General features: G+C 49.0%; 1 protein-coding gene across 2 annotated transcripts in view; it reads right to left on the reverse strand.

Moving 5' to 3' along the window:
* The window catches only part of LTBP2 (latent transforming growth factor beta binding protein 2), a 124,205-nt gene that overhangs the window by 96,534 nt on the left and 10,573 nt on the right, over positions 1–17,098 (reverse strand). For both annotated transcript variants that reach the window (XM_064292746.1, XM_064292745.1), the window contains exon 2: positions 10,274–10,344. In XM_064292746.1, the coding sequence (XP_064148816.1) occupies positions 10,274–10,344 (71 nt within the window). The remainder of the gene's footprint in view (positions 1–10,273; positions 10,345–17,098) is intronic.

The following is a 17,098-nucleotide window of genomic DNA, read 5'->3' on the forward strand; positions in this document are numbered from 1 at the left end:
CTCGCTGTCCCTCCCCATGCCCCAGGCAGGGCATTTGTCATTGGCTTCCTCACCTGGGCCCCAGAGCACCTTCTCCCGCCATATATGACACATGAGATGAGGCACTGACTTCAGGGTGGGCCCCATAAGCCTCTTCCCTCCTCCGAGGCTTCCAGCACCATACCCTCTTGTCTGGGAGATGAACCTCAGCTCCAGACTAGACTCTGGGCCCCAAACCAGAAGCTCAGCTGCTCCCCAGTTAAACCTTCATCTTTCTTAAAATGTGTGTCAGTGGAGAACTAAGAACTTATCCACTGACCTACCTGATCCCTCCCTCAGGATGGGGCCCTATCCCCTTCCATACCCAGAAGCCTTTGCTGGTAAACAGTTTTCTACGTAGTCATGATATTTACCTCAGCCCTTGCCTGGGCACTCCACCTTAAACCCCCACTTGGGGCCCCCACTGGATCCCTAGAATTCACTCCCAGGGGAAGGGGGGAGGGGAAGTTCACTGGTGGGTGAGCTGTTTCTCCACAGCCTTGACCTTTGGTTTCCACAGGAAGGGGACCCTGTCGGGGATCTCCTGAGGCCCATACGCCCTCTCAGAATCCCTCCGGGACTCATCCTCTCCATGCTCAAGCTAGTCCCAGGGCCTGTGTCCCCCAGGCCCCGACTTTGGGTGTTGAGACCCCAGGCTGTGGGGAAGTCAGATCCTCGGGAACTTGCCCAGCTCCCACCACAGCTGTGCGGGCCGCAGTTCGGGTCGGCTGGAAACAGCACGACGGCTCAGGGGCCCGGCCAAGCGCCCAGCTCCAAAATAGCAGTTGTGTTCACATAAAAGCCTCTAATGAGAGAAAGATGCCGTTCTTGGCCTCTTGCGCACTCTCTGCAGACGCCGTCTGGCAGGCCAAGTGGGCCTCTACCGTTTGGCGGCGGGAGGGGAGGAAGGGGAGGTGTGAGTCAGACCTTGGCCCCCAGCCCCTCAGCATGGACCGCCCTGCTAATTGTATTAACAAATGCTGCAACCCTGGGCCAGCTGGGGGCCAGGGGCTGGGGCAGAGAGCAGCCCCAAGTCCCACCGGCTCCAGCAGGCATGAGGAAGAAGACCTGGGTTTGTCTCCAGCTCTTGCCCCAAAGCAGAAGAGTTGCCTGTCCATCACCACAGGCTTGAGGGCCTTGTCTGGGAGGAGTCAGGCAGAGGCGTAGAGAGGGGAGGCTAGAGGCGGGCACTTGTCCCCAGGCACAAGTCCAAATGTCCAAGGGGGAGCCAGGCAAGGCCAGCTGGCGAATCACACACATATACACACACACCTCAATGGGGTATGGGGACACAAACTTAGAAATTGCCCCTGAGTGCTCATTACTCTCACTTTGCCTCTGGAGACAGGGCTTTGGGGTCTCCACCGTCAGGGACCAGCATGGGGACTAGTCCTTGCCAGGGGAGCAGGTCCAAGGGCATGGAAGACACCTCTGTGCCTGACACGGAGCCTTCTAATCCCTCCTGTAGCAACACCAGCTCCATGTCCAGGACCTAGGAGGGTAGGAAGGGAAGGGGCACCCATTCCCTCTTACAACTCAGCCAAGGCCAGGGGAGGAGCCTGGAGAAGAGTGTGGTCTTGCGGTTGGAAACTGCATTTGAGTTCTAACCTTGGGATCTTGGCAAGCTTCTTAACCACTGTGAGCTTCAGTGTCCTTACCTAGAAAATGGCCGTGCATTCTATGTTTATAATTGCCTGGATGGTAAAAAGAGCCCTGGTAGCACAGTTGTTAAGAGTTTGGCTGCTAACCAAAAGGTCTGCAGTTCGAATCTACCAGCCACTCCTTGGAAATTCTATGGGGCAGTTCTACTCTGTCTTATAGGGTAGCTATGAGTTAGAATTGGTTTGTTTTGGTTAGGATGGTAAATAGGTCCCTGGGTGCACTCATCTACAAACCTACAGTTTGGCAGTTCAAATCCGCCCAGCAATGCCACAGAAGAAAGGCCTGGCAATCTGCTTTTGTAAAGATTACAGCCAAGAAAACCACATGCGATAGTTCTACACTGTAACACATGAGGTTGCCATGAGTCAGAATTGACTCAAGGGCAACAGGTTTGTGTTTTGGGTTTTTTTTTTTCCTTAGGATGGTAAACAAAACAGGCACTGTTCTTTTCTTCACAAAGCTTTCAGTTCAGTCAGAAAGACAGCCAAAAAACAAGTACAAATAAATTAAGAAAACAATAGAAATTGGAATATGAGTTATGGAGAAAACAAGCTGGGGGCTAAGACCCAGGATAACAAGGCTGCTACGGGCAGCTCTACACAGAGTGGTTAGGAGTAGCTCTAAGAGGAAGGGAGCTTGAAATGGAGCCTGGGAAGATGACAGGAGACAGCTACATTAGGAGATGAGGGAAAGCAAGCACAGACAGAGAGAGAGCAAGGGCAACAGCCCCGTGGCAGCACATTCCCGGAACTGAGGCTGGACTCGGGGAGCAAGCGGGAGAGTGCTGAGAGACAAGGCTGGAGAAAAAGACGGGGCCTGACACACCGAAGCAGAGCGGTTTGAAGCAGAGATGCACTCTGATCTAATTTATGGAGAAAGATCCAGAAGGCGAGGATGGCAAAGGAAGAGCCGTCAACAGGCTGTACAGTTGCCCAGAAGAGCTGAGATGGTGTCTTGGGCTACAGAGGTAGCAAGGAGAACAGAGAGATGCAGACAGGTTCACCAGAGATTTCGGAAGTAAAACCAGCACGGTGTGGTGATGGGTTGGATATAAAGCCTGAGCAAGAGGCTGGTGTACTGGGTGGCCCCTGGGTGTCTGGCTAGGCAATCAGGTAGATAGTGATGCCTTTTAATAGGATGGGAAGACTGGGGCAGGGGAGTTGGCTTAGATAGTGATGCCATTTAATAGGATGGGAAGACTGGGGCAGGGGAGTTGGCTTAGATAGTGATGCCATTTAATAGGATGGGAAGACTGGGGCAGGGGAGGTGGCTTAAAGGGAGGGAAATCACAAGTCTTGTTTTGGACAAGTTGGGGTGGGGAAGTCTGTGAGGAATCAAGTCTAGATGTGGAGGAGTCAGCAGGACACATGTCTGAGGAGAGGTCCGGCAGGAGATATGTATAAACCTGGGCGTCATCATTGGAAACTCTGGTGGCATAGTGGTTAAGAGTTCAGCTGCTAACTGCAAGGTCGGCAATTCAAATCCACCAGGCGCTCCTTGGAAACCCAATACAGCAGTTCTGCTCTGTCCTATAGAGTTGCTATGAGTTGGAATCAACTCCATGATAACAGGTTTTTTTTGGCGGGGGGGGGGGAGCGTCATCTTTATAGGCACAATGTTCACATCCATGGGAATGCATTAAATCATTCCAGGAGTGCCACAGAGAGAAAGAAAAGAAGGGGACCCTGGGCTAAGTCCTGGGAAACCACATTTCGTTGTTGAGTAGTGGAGAAGTCAGCAGCCAGGAACACAGGAGGGAGTACATCATACCCACCTTAGAGGGCTGAAGCAGAATTTAGTGCAGCCCCTGGCACAGAGAAAGCACTGGCCATTATTATTGCTATTATTGCATGTTAGTTATCACAGTGCCTACCGGTACTCAATAAAAAAACCAAACCAGTTGCCATCATTTCAATTCTAACTCACGGTGACCCACGTGTGTCAGAGCAGAATTGTGCTCCACAGGGTTTTCAGTGACTGTTTTTTGTTTTGTTTTGTTTTTTCAGAAATAGATCACCAGACCTTTCTTCCAAGGGGCCCCTGAGTGGACTTGAACTGTCAATCTTTCGGTTGCTAAATGGTGGTAATTAATGCTTGACTTGGCTCCCGCTGACACCCATTTTAGGATGGGGAATTTAGGCAACCTGGGGCAAGTCCAGAAGGAGCCCAACATTTAGATGTTGGGTAGATAAGGAAAAGCCAGCAAAGACACCAAGAGGTATCCAGCGATCAAGGAGGGTGGGGAGTCAGGCCAGCCACATGATCATTCATCCACTCAGTCCTTTAACAAGCATATATCAAGCATGCACAGAGTACATACAAGTATGTACAGAAGGCCAGGCACTGCTGTGAACCAAACTAGTGTGAACCAAACTGATGATGTGAACAGGACACAGCCCCTGACTTCAGGAAGCTCTTAGGCAAGGCCATCTCCTAAGCATCTCTTTGGGCAAAGAGCCTCAGGGAAGCGCACACTTATTCACCAGGAAAATCTAAGGTGCCTCCACACCGTAGGGGGAGAGATGACAGGGTTTCTTGCTGGGACAGCACAGTTTACATTAGTCGGGTCTTTAGTGAGGTCATATAACTATTCCCCTTAGCCATCTCCCACCATCCTCTTCACCACTCCCTGCCAACTGCTGAGTCCCATAAACCTATAAACTAATTGCCGTTGAGTCGATTTCAACTCATAGCAACCCTATAGGACAGAGCAGAGCTGCCCCATAGGGTTTCCAAGGCTGTAGTCTTTAGGGAAGCAGACTGTCAAATCTTTTTTCTTTGGAGCGGCTGGAGGGTTTGAACCATCAACCTTTTGTTTGGCAGCCTAGTGCTTAACCACTGTGCCACCAGGGCTCCTCTGACTCCCATAGGACAGTTCATCCAGAGATAAGCCAACCATAGGCACAGGCCTCTGGCTCCTGGCAGCTCCCAACCAGTCACCGAAGAACATGATACCCCCACCCTTTCCTCTACCCTTTCCTAATGTTTGTTAATCACTTACCGTTACAAAGCTCTGCACTAACTTCTTTACATGTATTATGACTGCTAATGTGCCCACCTTGCCACAGTCTTCCGCTTTGGGATAGGGTCACTAAAGAGCTAGGATTAGTAAGGCCGGATAAACTCCCTCAGGGAAGCCAAAGAGGAGGCCAGATCAGAAGTGATAGGGTCCTCGTAGGATGTGGACCAGAAGGAATGCTGAGCAAGGAGGCCCAATGCCCACCACGCACATAGTAGCCCAGGACCAAGAAGGCAGGAGCAACTTCATCTCTACCCCCAGGATCCCCTGAGCACTACAGGGAATTTTCTGGAAGGGCCGATAGAACTTGGGGCCACGGAAGGGGACCCCCCATGACAGGCCTGGGATGGGTCCTGTATTAACCGGTACACACTGGCTCAGTAGTAGATTTCTCCCCTTCCATACAGGAGACCTGGGCTCAATTCCTGGCCAATGTACTTCACGCACAGCCACCACCCGTCTGTCAGTGGAGGCTTGCGTGTTGCTATGATGCTGAACAGGTTTCAGCGGAGCTTCCAGGCTAAGATGGACTAGGAAGAAGGCCTGAGGTCTACTTCCAAAAATCAGCCACGGAAAACTCTATGGATCGCAAGCAATGATGGGGATGGCATAAAACCAGGCAGCGATTTGTTCTATTGTGTGTAGGGTCACCAGGAGTCAGGGGCCGACTCCGCAGCAGCTAACAACAACCACAACCATGTACTCAATATGCTGCCTGCTGGAGCGGTGACACAGTCCTTGCCCTCGAGAACACTGACAAACATTCGTAGAACACATAGAACACGCCAGGCCTTGAACTAAACATTTGACCTGGATTATCTCATCTGTTCCTTACAAGTAACTTTGTGAGGCAGGGACTAATATTAGGCACATTTTAGAGAAGAGGAAACGGAGAGCTTAAGTAACTTGTCCAAGGTCACACAGCCTGGTGCAGCTGGCATTTAAACCCAGGCAGTCCAGCACAGACTCCCGGATCTAGAATTAAAAATAACAGCTAAATTTGCCAGGCGTCAGGCTCTCTACACATCCAGCGGAGCATAGTATGAGGCTTTCATGCCCTGGGGCCAGGCTACCTGGCTTCACATGCAGGCTCTGCTGATTTCCAGATGTGTGACCTTGGACAAATAGTTAATCTTCTCTGAAAATGGGGATAAAACTCATAGGGCTGTTGTGAGGATTAAAACCGAATAATATAAAGTGCTTAGAATAGTACCTGACACACAGTAAGAGCCATAAAGTGGTATTATTATTAACTCTCAGGAACAACTCTATCCAGATTATTATACCCATTTTATGAATGAGGTTCTGTGGCTATGAGAGTGCCAATCACTTGCCCGAGGACACAGAGCTGGCATTCAAACCCAAGTCTCCCTGGTCCAGCCACCAGGATCCAAAGCACATGCTCTTAACCTTAAGCCTTGCTGCTTCCTGGGGGTGGCAGGGGAGCAGAATCCATCTAGTCCCCTCTGCAACAGCTGCAAGAATGATTTTGCCCTCCCCCAGAGAAGTCCCAGCCCCTGAGCATCGAGGCGGAGATAAAAGAGAATTCAAAGAATTCTCTAGATCCCCTTCCCCAGTGTTAGCCTGCAGAAGCCCCCAAAGCCTGCATGTGCGTGTGTGTGTATGTGTGTGTGTATGTGTTGGAGCGGCAATGGAGGTGAGCCGGTCTGCAAAGACAGGATAGTCTTCCAAAAGCAGCAACTATAAACAGGACACTGTCACCCCACACCCTACTGTCCTTCCTCTCAGCTGAGCCAGGCCAGCAGGCCCCACAGTCAGCTGCCTCAGCAAATACATAAACACATAAACTGTGAGGGAGAGCTGGCAAAGTCACAGAGGGAAAGGCAGATACCCAGACTAGAAGAGGAGATGATGGGCCAGTAGAGACCCCGCCAAGGTGGAGGGAGGAGATGGCCTTCTGGCCATGGGCATCTGCAGGCTAAGCAGGGATGGAGGAGGGGCCTTCAATGAGAAGGAGAGAGGGAGGATGGACTGGTGTGTTCCAGCCACCCAAGATTAGGTGAGACGGAGTGAGGGAGCCCCGGATGTGGCCGGCTGAGCAAGGGCAGCGTCTCTCCGAAAAGGCTTGGGTCGTTCTGCAGATATCTGGGAAGGACCAGGGGACAGCCTGGTCTCCACGTGGTTCTGGAAGTAGTCTGAATTCTTGGCTCCGGAAGGGAGGGTGTCACATCCCCTCCTGTCAGCCCAGGGAGGCACCCACATGTGTGATACTGCTAGGACATAGCCATGAGTGTCCCCGGCACTGGCAGTCTCCACTCCAGCCACGGGGGCTGCTGTGGGGAGGGAAGAGGGAGAGGCAAAGCCACTGGGGAAGCAAGGGCGCCAGCTGACAGGGCGTGTGGAGCCAAGAGCCCCATGTTCCACAAGCTGTCCACAGAGCCGCAGACCCCGCCATCCAAGGCCAACGCCCCACCGCCTACGTTCTTCTTGTTAGGTTCATTAGCAGCAAAATAACAACAGGCAAAAACACAGGGATCAGCTAATTAGCAAGCAGACAAGTGGGAAAGGTCTACACCCATGGGCAGTTTGCTCCAGGAGAGCCATCAGCATTTGTGCCGGGGTCAGGGTGGGAGACCAGGAGGAGCAGGATGAGAGGGTCAAGCAGAGAAGCCACAGGGGGTGAGAACCCCCAGGGTGGAGAGGACTGAGTCTACAGTCGGTATTGGCAGCATCCTGGAGCAGTACCCTGCTGGGCACAAGGGTGCACACATGCATTGGTACTGTGCCAATCTGTAGACTCACCCAACCTCGAGTTTCCAGTGTTGAAACTCCCTTTTGGCAGAGAGTCATGCTGGAAAATCACAAGCAATTTAGGAACCTGAGAAACTCCAGGGTCAGAAGGCCTGAGTGAGGTCCATGCCCAGACTCCTCCAGCAGCTGGGGAATAGCCCACCCTTTCTGAAGCAACCCAGCTACAGCTTCAACTCAGACCTCAGCAACACTCTCCACTGGCCAGGCTAAGCTTAATGGAACATGCTATTCTCCTCCCCTCCTCCCACCCCAAAAGCCTTCCCAGGCCTCCCGAGTCCCCTAAGACCCTACTACTCAGAGTGTGGTCCAGGGACCCAAAGCATCAGCATCCCCTGAGAGCTTGCTAGAAACACAACCTCCCCGGGGGAGATTCCCAGGGGACTGAGTCCAAAGTGATCTTCTATGATCGACCCTAAACCCTTTTTAGTGGTTTTTGGTCCCGGCTAGAATCACCCAGTTGTTAGGTGCCCTCAAGTCAGTTCCGACTCATAGAGACCCTATATACGTCAGAACAAAACACTGCCTGGTCCAGCACCATCCTCATAATTATTGTTATGCCTGAGCCCATTGTTGTAGTCACTGTGTCAATCCATCTAGTTGAGGATCTTCCTCTTTTTCACTGACCTTCTACTTTACCAAGCATGATGTCCCTCTCCAGGGACTGATCCTTTTGATAACATGTCCAAAGCATGTGAGATGAAGTCTCACCATCCTCACTTCTAAAGAGCATTCTGGCTGTACTTCTTCTAAGACAGATGTTTCATTCTTCTGGCAGTCCATGGTATATTCAATATTCTTCACCAACACCATAATTCAAAGGCATTAATTCTTCGGTCTTCCTTTTTCATTGTCCAGCTTTCTCATGCATATGAAGGACTTAAAACACCATGGTTTAGGTCAGGCACACCTTAGTCTTTAAAGTGACATCTTTGCTTTTTAATATTTTAAAGAGGTGTTTTGCAGCAGATTTGCCCAATGCAATGGGTTGTTTGATTTCTTGAACAGTGCTTCCGTGGGCGTTGATTGTAGAGCCAAGTAAAATGAAATCCTTGACAACTTCAATCTTTTCTCCGTTTATCACGCTAGAATCACCCAGGGTGCTTTAAAAAATACCAGTGCCCAGGGCTCATTCCTAGAGAATTAGCTTAGTATGAAACCACCTGGCTACCCACACTCTGGCATTTCTACCCTGGGATGTCACTCAGAGCTGACTTGGAGTCCCAGATCCTCCTCTAATGAGCTGTGTGACCTTGGGAAAGTCATCACTTCTCCAAGGCTCACTTTCTTCATCTTTAAAATTATGAGGACCGAGTTTCCCTCCCCCAACCCTGCCCCCAGCCACAAAGGGCCTGAAACCTGAGAGCTCCCACCGATCCAGTTCCCCTGAAAAGGAACAGATTTTCAGGCAGATGAGCTGCTTCATCTTTTGGTTTTGGTTCGGGGTCCTGGTTTCCCTATCTGGAGTGGAGATGCAAGATTCTGCCTGAGCTGCATCTTTAGACTGGGAAAGGGGCAGGGCCATGAGGTCAACCAGCACCCTCATCCCTGCAGCCATGAAAGCATCCCTATCTCATCCCATCGTGGGGGGCAGGAACCAGAGAGGCAGGCATCCAATCAGTGCAGGAAACTCCATGAATCTTGTCATGCACCTGGACTAGCAGCTGTGAAACCCTCACACGGAAAAATGCCTGGGTGCTTGTCCTGGGGGCAGGAAGGGGTAGAGGCAAGACTGAGGCTTTACAGCCAGGCTTTGTGCTTGGAAGAGGACAGTGTCAGTTCCAAGAGGGACAGTCAGGAGCCCCTTGGAGCTGCCACAAAGACCAGGGGAGCTGGTGAGGGCCTAAGAGGGGCCCTGGGTGCAAAGGAGAAAGATTCAAGGGGTTCCCTCAAAGCCCCACATGTCTGGGGATTCCAAGCTCCAGAATGCCCCAGCCTCAGACTGCCTTGGTCCAGCCTCAGCTCCAGCACACGCAGAATTGTGTCCTTGACCACATTTCCTAACCAACATGAACCTGAGTTCCCTCACTTGTAAGTGGGGATAACAACCAAATACAGCGGAGCCTGTGAGAGCCGGAACTCGACAGGACTGCCTTGTTTTTCTGGGTCTCACAAGTTTTCTGCCTTTGACAGCGTGCAGTCTTACCACTTTTCTATCACTCTCTATTAGTGGAAAATATTTGAGTTTTCCTTCTCTGACGGGTTTCCGCCTTACACAGGTTCTGGCTTTCGCAAATTTTACTGTACCTACTTTGTAGGGTTATTGAGGGGCTCAACTGAGATAATGTATATGAAGAGTTTAGCAATGTTGGGCACACAGTAAATACTCAGCTGGTAGCTAGGAGCGTTAGGAAAACCATGGTAGTAGCACAGTACTAGGGAAGTAGCAGCAGTAGTAGTATGGTGGTGCTGATAGTAATAGTAGCATGTTCACAGGTGTAGGACATGAACCCCAGAAAGATAAGGTAGGGTAAGATACATAGCAGCACGATGGAGTGATTAAGGGGCACCCTGGAATCAGGTTTGAAAAAAAAAAAAACAGTTGTTATGTAGACTCGATTCTGACTCACGGCAACCCCAGAGTAGAACTGCGCCCCATGGGGTTTTCAATGGCTGATTTTTCAGAAGTAGATTACCAGGCCTTTCTTCCCAGGTGCTTCTGGGTGGACTTGAACCTCCAACCTTTTGGGCTGTGTCTCAGAAGACAATTGGGGAAGACAATTCGAATTCAGGTTCTGGAGTCCCCCAGCCTGGCCCACCTTCCAGAAGGACAGGGGTGCTGCAGATGGGGGAGGAGGCACTCACGTTTGATACAGTGGTTGGTGCTGTTCGCTGTCGTCCACCCCGGGCAGCACTGTCCTCCACAGACGTTTCTCCTGTGGGGTCACCAGAACAGGGTCAGCACAAAATAATCAAAGCAGGGATCATTCGCAGAGCTCCTCTGAGGGTCCCACCCTTGACAGGCAGGATCTCAGGTAACACTGGGAGGCTGGGAGGACTGAGCCTCCAGGGCCCAGGGGCAGGTGCTTTGGGATCAGGCAAATCTAAGACTGAATCCTGACTCTGCCATCCTCTGTGTGTGCTATTGAGAACGTAAAGTAACCTCTCAACCTTACTCTCTTCATCTGTAAAATGGAAATAATAATGCCTGCCTAACTGAGTTGTTGAGATGATTACATAAGGTAGGGCTGTAAAACGCCTGACTCAAAGAAAACACCCAACTGTGGCGATAATGACAGTGATCGTGAAGATGTTAAAAAAAAACAAGTTGTAGAGGCTCTGTAACCTGCCAAGGGTGCACAACAGGAAAGTGGCAGGGCCCATCAAGCCCAGTTGGCCCCTCTCTAAGCCATGCTCCAATTCTACATTGCCTCTCACCAAAAACTAAACACTTGGCCCTCACCCAGTAAATGCTGACAATCCAAGAAAAGCTGGAAGACACAATAAAACTGTCTTAACCAGATGCTGTTGAGTCTGGCTCCTGGTGAACCCATGTGGGTCAGAGTAGAACTGCACTCCATAGGGTTTTTAATGGCTAATTTTTCTTCCAAGGCGTCTCTGGGTGGACTTGAACCTCCAACCTTTCAGCTAGCAGCTGTGGTTATGGATTGAATTATGTCTTGAACCTCCAACCTTTCAGCTAGCAGCTGTGGTTACGGATTGAATTATGTCTCCCACAAACGTTGTTAGGTGCCATTGAGTCACTTCTGACTCATAGCAACCCTATGTACAACAGAACAAAACACTGCCCCGTCCTGCGCCATCCTCACAATCATGCTATGCTTGAGTCCATCATTATAGCCATTGTGTCAGTCCATCTCATTGAGGGTCTTCCTCTCTTTCACTGACCCTCTACCAAGTATGAAGTCCTTCTCCAGGGACCAGTCCTTCTGATAACATGTCCAAAGTACATGAGATGAACTCTTGCCATCCTCACTTCTAAGGAGCATTCTGGTTATACTTATTCCAAGACAGACCTTTTCCTTCTTCTGGCAGTCCATGGTATATTCTATATTCTTTGCCAACCCCATAATTCAAAGGCATCAGTTCTTCGTTGTCCAGCTTTCACATGCATATGAAGTGACCGAAATTAGTATGGCTTGGTCAGGTACAGCTTAGTCCTCAAAGTGACATCTTCACTTTTTAACACTTTAAAGAGGTATTTTGCAGCAAGTTTGCCCATTTGATTTCCTGACTGCTGCTTACATGGGCATTGATTGTGGATCCAAGTAAAATGAAATCCTTGACAACTTCAATCTTTTCTCCATTGGTCCAGTTGTGAGGACTTCTGTTTTCTTTATGTTGAAGTGTGATACGTACTGAAGGCTGTAGTCTTTGATCTTCATCAGTAAGTGCTTCAAGTTCTCTTCACTTTCAGCAAGCAAAGTTGTGTTATTTGCATATCGCAGATTGTTAATGAGTCTTCCTCCAATTCTGATGCCCCATTCTTCTTTGTATAGTCCAGCTTCTTGGATTATTTGCTCAGCATCCAGGTTGAATAAATATAGTGAAAGGATACAATCCTGACACACACCTTTACTGATTTTAAACCACAAAGTGTCCCCTCGTTCTCTTCGAACAGCTGCCTTTTGGTCTGTGTACAGGCTCCTCATGAACACAATTAAGTGTTCTGGAATTCCCATTCTTCACAATGTTATCCATAATTTGTTATGCTCCACACAGCCAAATGCTTTTGCATAGTCAATAAAACACAGATAAACATCTTTCTGGTATTCTCTGCTTTCAGCCAAGATCCATCCGACATCAGCAATGATATCCTTTGTTCCACAACCTCTTCTGAATCTAGCTTGAAGTTCTCTGTCGATGTATTGCTGCAACCACTTTTGAATTATCGTCAGCAAAACTTCACTTGCATGTGATGTTAATGATATCGTTTGATAATTTCCATATTCGGATGGATCACCTTTCTTTGGAATGGGCACAAATGTGGATCTCTTCCAGTCCGTTGGCCAGGTAACAGTCTTCCAAATTTCTCAGCATAGACAGCACCGCATCTGTTTGTTGAAATATCTCGATTGATATTCTGTCAGTTGCTGGAGCCTTGTTTTTCACCAATGCCTTCAGTGCATCTTAGACCTCTTCCTTCAATACTGTTGGTTCTTGATCATATGCTGCCTCCTAAAATGGCTGAATGTTGACCAATCTTTTGGTACAGTGACTCTGTGTATTCCTTCCATCTTCTTTTGATGCTTCCTGAGTTGTTCAATATTTGCCCTGTAGAATCCTTCAATATTACAACTTGAGGCTTGAATTTTTTCTTCAGTTCTTTCAGTTTGAGAAATGCTGAGTGTGTTCTTCCCTAACTCCAGGTTTATGCATATTTCATTATAATACTTTACTTTGTCTTTTCAAGCTGCCCTTTGAAATCTTCTATTCAGTTCTTTTACTTCAGCATTTGTTCCATTTTCTTTAGTTGCTCAAGTTCAAGAGTAAGTTTCAGAGTCTGTTCTGACATCCATTTTGGTCTTTTATTTCTTTCCTGTCTTTTTAATGACCTTTTGCTTTCTTCATGTATGATGTCCTAGATGTCATTCCATAACTCATCTGGTCTTCGGTCATTAGTGTTCAATGCGTCCAATCTATTCTTGGGATGGTCTCTAAATTCAGGTAGGATATATTCAAGGTCATACTTTGGCTCTCATTAACTTGCTTTAATTTTCTTCAACTTCAGCTTGAACTTGTCTATGAGTAAGAGATGATCTCTTCCACAGTCAGTCCCTGGCCTTGTTCTGACTGATAATATTGAGTTTCTCCATCGTCTCTTTCCACAGATGTAGTCAATTTGATTCCTGTGTATTCCAACCAGTGAGGTCCACATGTATAGTCACCATTTATGTTAAACAAAGGTATTTGCAACAAAGAAGACATTGGTCTTGCAAAATTCTGTCATACAATCTTCGGCATCAATTCTGTCCTCAAGGCAATAAAACCAAAAAGCCAAACCCATTGCTGTCGAGCCAATTCTGACTCATAGTGACCCTATAGGACAGAATACAACTGCCCTGTTGGGTTTCCAAGGAGCCACTGGTGGGTTTGGACTGCTGACTTTTTGTTAGCAGCTGTAGCTCTTAGCCATTGTGCCACCAGGGGTCCTCCGAGGCTAGATGTAAATACTAACCACTATGCCTGTGATTATAAGCCCATTTGGGAATGGGTTGTCTTAGTATGTTAATGAGGCAGGGTTAGAGATCTTGAGTCTATCTCTTTTGAGATACAAAAGAGATTAAACAAGCTAGCAGAAGCAGAGGCAGGGGAAGAAAGGTGCCAAGCCACATGAAGATTGCCTAGGAGCAGAAGTTCAGAAGAAACAAGGATGTTTTTCCAGAGCTGACAGAGAGAGAAAACCTTCCCCTACAACAGGCACCCGGAATTCAGACTTCCAGTCTCCTAAACTGTGAGAAAATAAATTTCTGTTTGTTAAAGCCACCCATCTGTGGTATTTCTGTTATAGTAGTGCTAGTTAACTAAGACAGCAGCTGAGTGTGTTAACTATTTGTGCTGCCCAGTCTTAGGGACATACATATGTGTCACCTACCAAGAAATGTGCACTAGGAGCAACCTTAGCCCTCCAGCAGGCTGGTGAACAGTAAGAAAGTTGGGGGGCTAAGCACTGAGAGGCAGAATGAAGAACAAGGACTTTAGCATTGCTATTTAAGAGGGGCTTACGGGGGGCAAGATAGTAGGAAGAGGAGACTGGGGACTTGGATTAAGCTGCCTCTGCAGAGTGAACATGTTCTTTTTATTTGGGGAGGTTTTGGGAAGGCTAATGTGGTGGCTAGAGTCCCTCCCCCAGTGGCTCTTTGATGCTGGCACTGAGGGCACCCACATGAGGCTCTAACCTGCAGTAACAGCTGGGCCACTCACACGACTCACCTACACTTTGCCTTCAGTGTTTGTTCTGCTGTGTGGTGAGGCCCCCAGGGCCTGGTCAATGCCAACAGATGCTACCAGGGAGCCTTGCACCACCAATAGTTTCTACCCGTCCCGACTCTCCATCCAAAGACCCAAACGCCTGGGCCAGGGTGACTTCCCTAGAAGGGCTCTTCCTGGAGAAGACCTCTGGAGGATGGCCTCCTTGGCCGAGACTGGGTCTGGCTCTGGCTTCATGGACCCCATCACTGTCATTGGAAATTGTCCACCAAGCACCACTGAAACGGGAAAGTGCATGGGGAGGCAGAGGTGGGGAGACCCAAGAATCTGAGTGACAGACAGAGCGGGGTGGCCATCCCTGGGAATGCTGTGGCCAGCATGGCAAGCATCTGGTCCCGCTTAGGAGTATGTTTGACATTTGAGTGGACCCCAAAGCTTGTGTGGTTTTTGGAGCCTGACAAAGAATTCAAAATAAATTCCTGCCGCTTGCAACAGCTAAGGTCCATGTCTAGCCTTTTGGCCCGATGTCATGGGGAGCTGCCTTCCAGGGAACTCCCAGAATGTGCCCCCAACCAAGAGCTGTGCTACCCCAGCCCCCCTGGAAGCCTCTCTGGACTGCCGCCCAGCAGCTTGTTGGAGCTGTGAAGGCCTCCTCCTTATCAGGGTCCAAGTCACCAGGTTCTAGGGAAGAGGCTGATTCCTATACACAGGTTTCTGAGTGTGTGCCCTGGTGGTAGGGGAAAATTGCCCACCCACTTGCAAGTCACTACCCCCTTGTGGTGGTGACAAGGTTTCTTAGAAGCTGGGAGGTCTGTGAGAGAAAATAGGCTGCATCCCCTGGGGGTTTTCTAAAAAACGAGTGCCTGTGGGAACCCAGACAGCAAGGACCAAGGGGTCTGCCTGGCCAGGGAGCCATGGTGTGGAGCCCAGCCCCAGAGCCAGCTGTCACCCGAGATACCTTCAGGATGGCTTTGCAGCTGACTGTGAGAGGGCAGCAGCCAGGCCTGTCTTGCCTGCCCACAGTGGAGCCCTGCCTACACAAGGCCAGAATGAAAGACTTCCACGCTGAGGGGCCAGGCTGGGGCTGCGAGGACACTGAACAGGGACTCAGGTACCCAATGGTGATCTCTGAAGGACTCTTCTGACATTGAAGAGGGACTCAGGTACCCAATGGTGGCCTCTGAGGGACTCTTCTAGGCCAAGGGAGGTGACAAGCTGGGAGATGACCATTCGCAGGTTTTGGCTAACTGGAGAGAACAAATGAGCCCGACTATCTGGGGAACATAACGGCTACAGCCATGGGCTCAAACATACCAACGATCATGAAGATGGCACAGGATTGGGCAACTTTTCGTTCTGTTATACATAGATCACTATGAGTTGGAGCCAACTCGATGGCAACTAACAACGACAACTGCTGGGACACACGATTCAGTGGCTCTGACTCACTGGAAGGTACCACTCAGAGGTCATATGTGCCCAATCTTCCAGGTGGCACCACTTAGCTAACATGAGCTAAATACCCAGCACCATGGCCTGGCCCTTGGGATGCATCTAACAGCCTGGAACAATCAGTGTTCCACCTGGGACAAACCCGATCATACTGACCGTTTGTTGAAAATGCCCCACCGCTCCCCACTGCCCACATAAAGCCAACCTGGCCCCTACCTATCTGTGCAGCCTAATTGCCCCATCAGCCCCCAACCCGTCTCCACACCCAAGGCTGTGATCCTCCAGGGATACAAACTTTGTCATCCCCCAGTTGCACCATATATGGTCACATTTGGATGTCTTTGCTTAAGCTGCTCTCTCTGCCTAGAATGCCTTCTCTGTCCTCTTGGCCAATTGGAATCCTTTGCATACCCCAAGATTTCCAGATCAAAGGTTATCTCCTTTGTGTAAAACCTCCCCTGACATCTACCCAGCATTCCCCATTCTCCACCTGCTATGATCATTTAGGACTGTTTGTCTCAAGTTGTTGGCTGTGTCTGTCTTCTCCCTGGGTGTCTTGAGGGTTCTTTCTTCTTCCTCAGTGTGCCTCTGGGGCCTAACACAATGCCTGACACATGGTGTACTTTTAATACTTCTGTACTTCACTTGGGACACTGGTGGTGTAGTGGTTAAGAGCTACAGCTGCTAACCAAAAGGTCAGCAGTTCAAAATCCACCAGCAGCTCCTTGGAAACCCTATGGGGCAGTTCTACTCCATCCTATAAGGTCACTATGAGTCAGAATCAACTCGATAGCAACGGGTTTTTTGGTCTTGGTACTTCACTTAATCTGGTGTTTCCCAAAAAGCGGGAGAAGCAGCAGTAAGGGTGGGAAAGGGGACTTCAGGTTTATTCAACACGCTGAGTCACATGGTGAGAATGTAATTCCCTTTCAATGATCATGGAGCCTCCTGTCTAGGTCAGTTGAAAAAGTCTCCATTTAAGGCTCCTCCAGCACTTGCCAGTCTCCCTTTTCAACAGGGAGAACAACCTACAGGGTTGAGTTTCTCAAAATAATGGTGTCAGACTAGAATTTAAGAACATTTTGTTCTTGTTGTCTTTTTTTCTTCAGTTACCTTCTCTTTATGACAAGTGGTACTATTTTCAATTTATGATCGTGATACCAAGTTTCCTTTTAAAATGGATTTATTTATGTAGAGAAATGAGTCAAGTACTGTTTATAATATCAAAAAATGTAACTCCTCTAAACATCCAAAAACAGGAGGATAGATAAATAAACTGTGGTATAT

This window comes from Loxodonta africana, chromosome 10 (assembly GCF_030014295.1).
Source record: "Loxodonta africana isolate mLoxAfr1 chromosome 10, mLoxAfr1.hap2, whole genome shotgun sequence".
Taxonomy (NCBI): domain Eukaryota; kingdom Metazoa; phylum Chordata; class Mammalia; order Proboscidea; family Elephantidae; genus Loxodonta; species Loxodonta africana.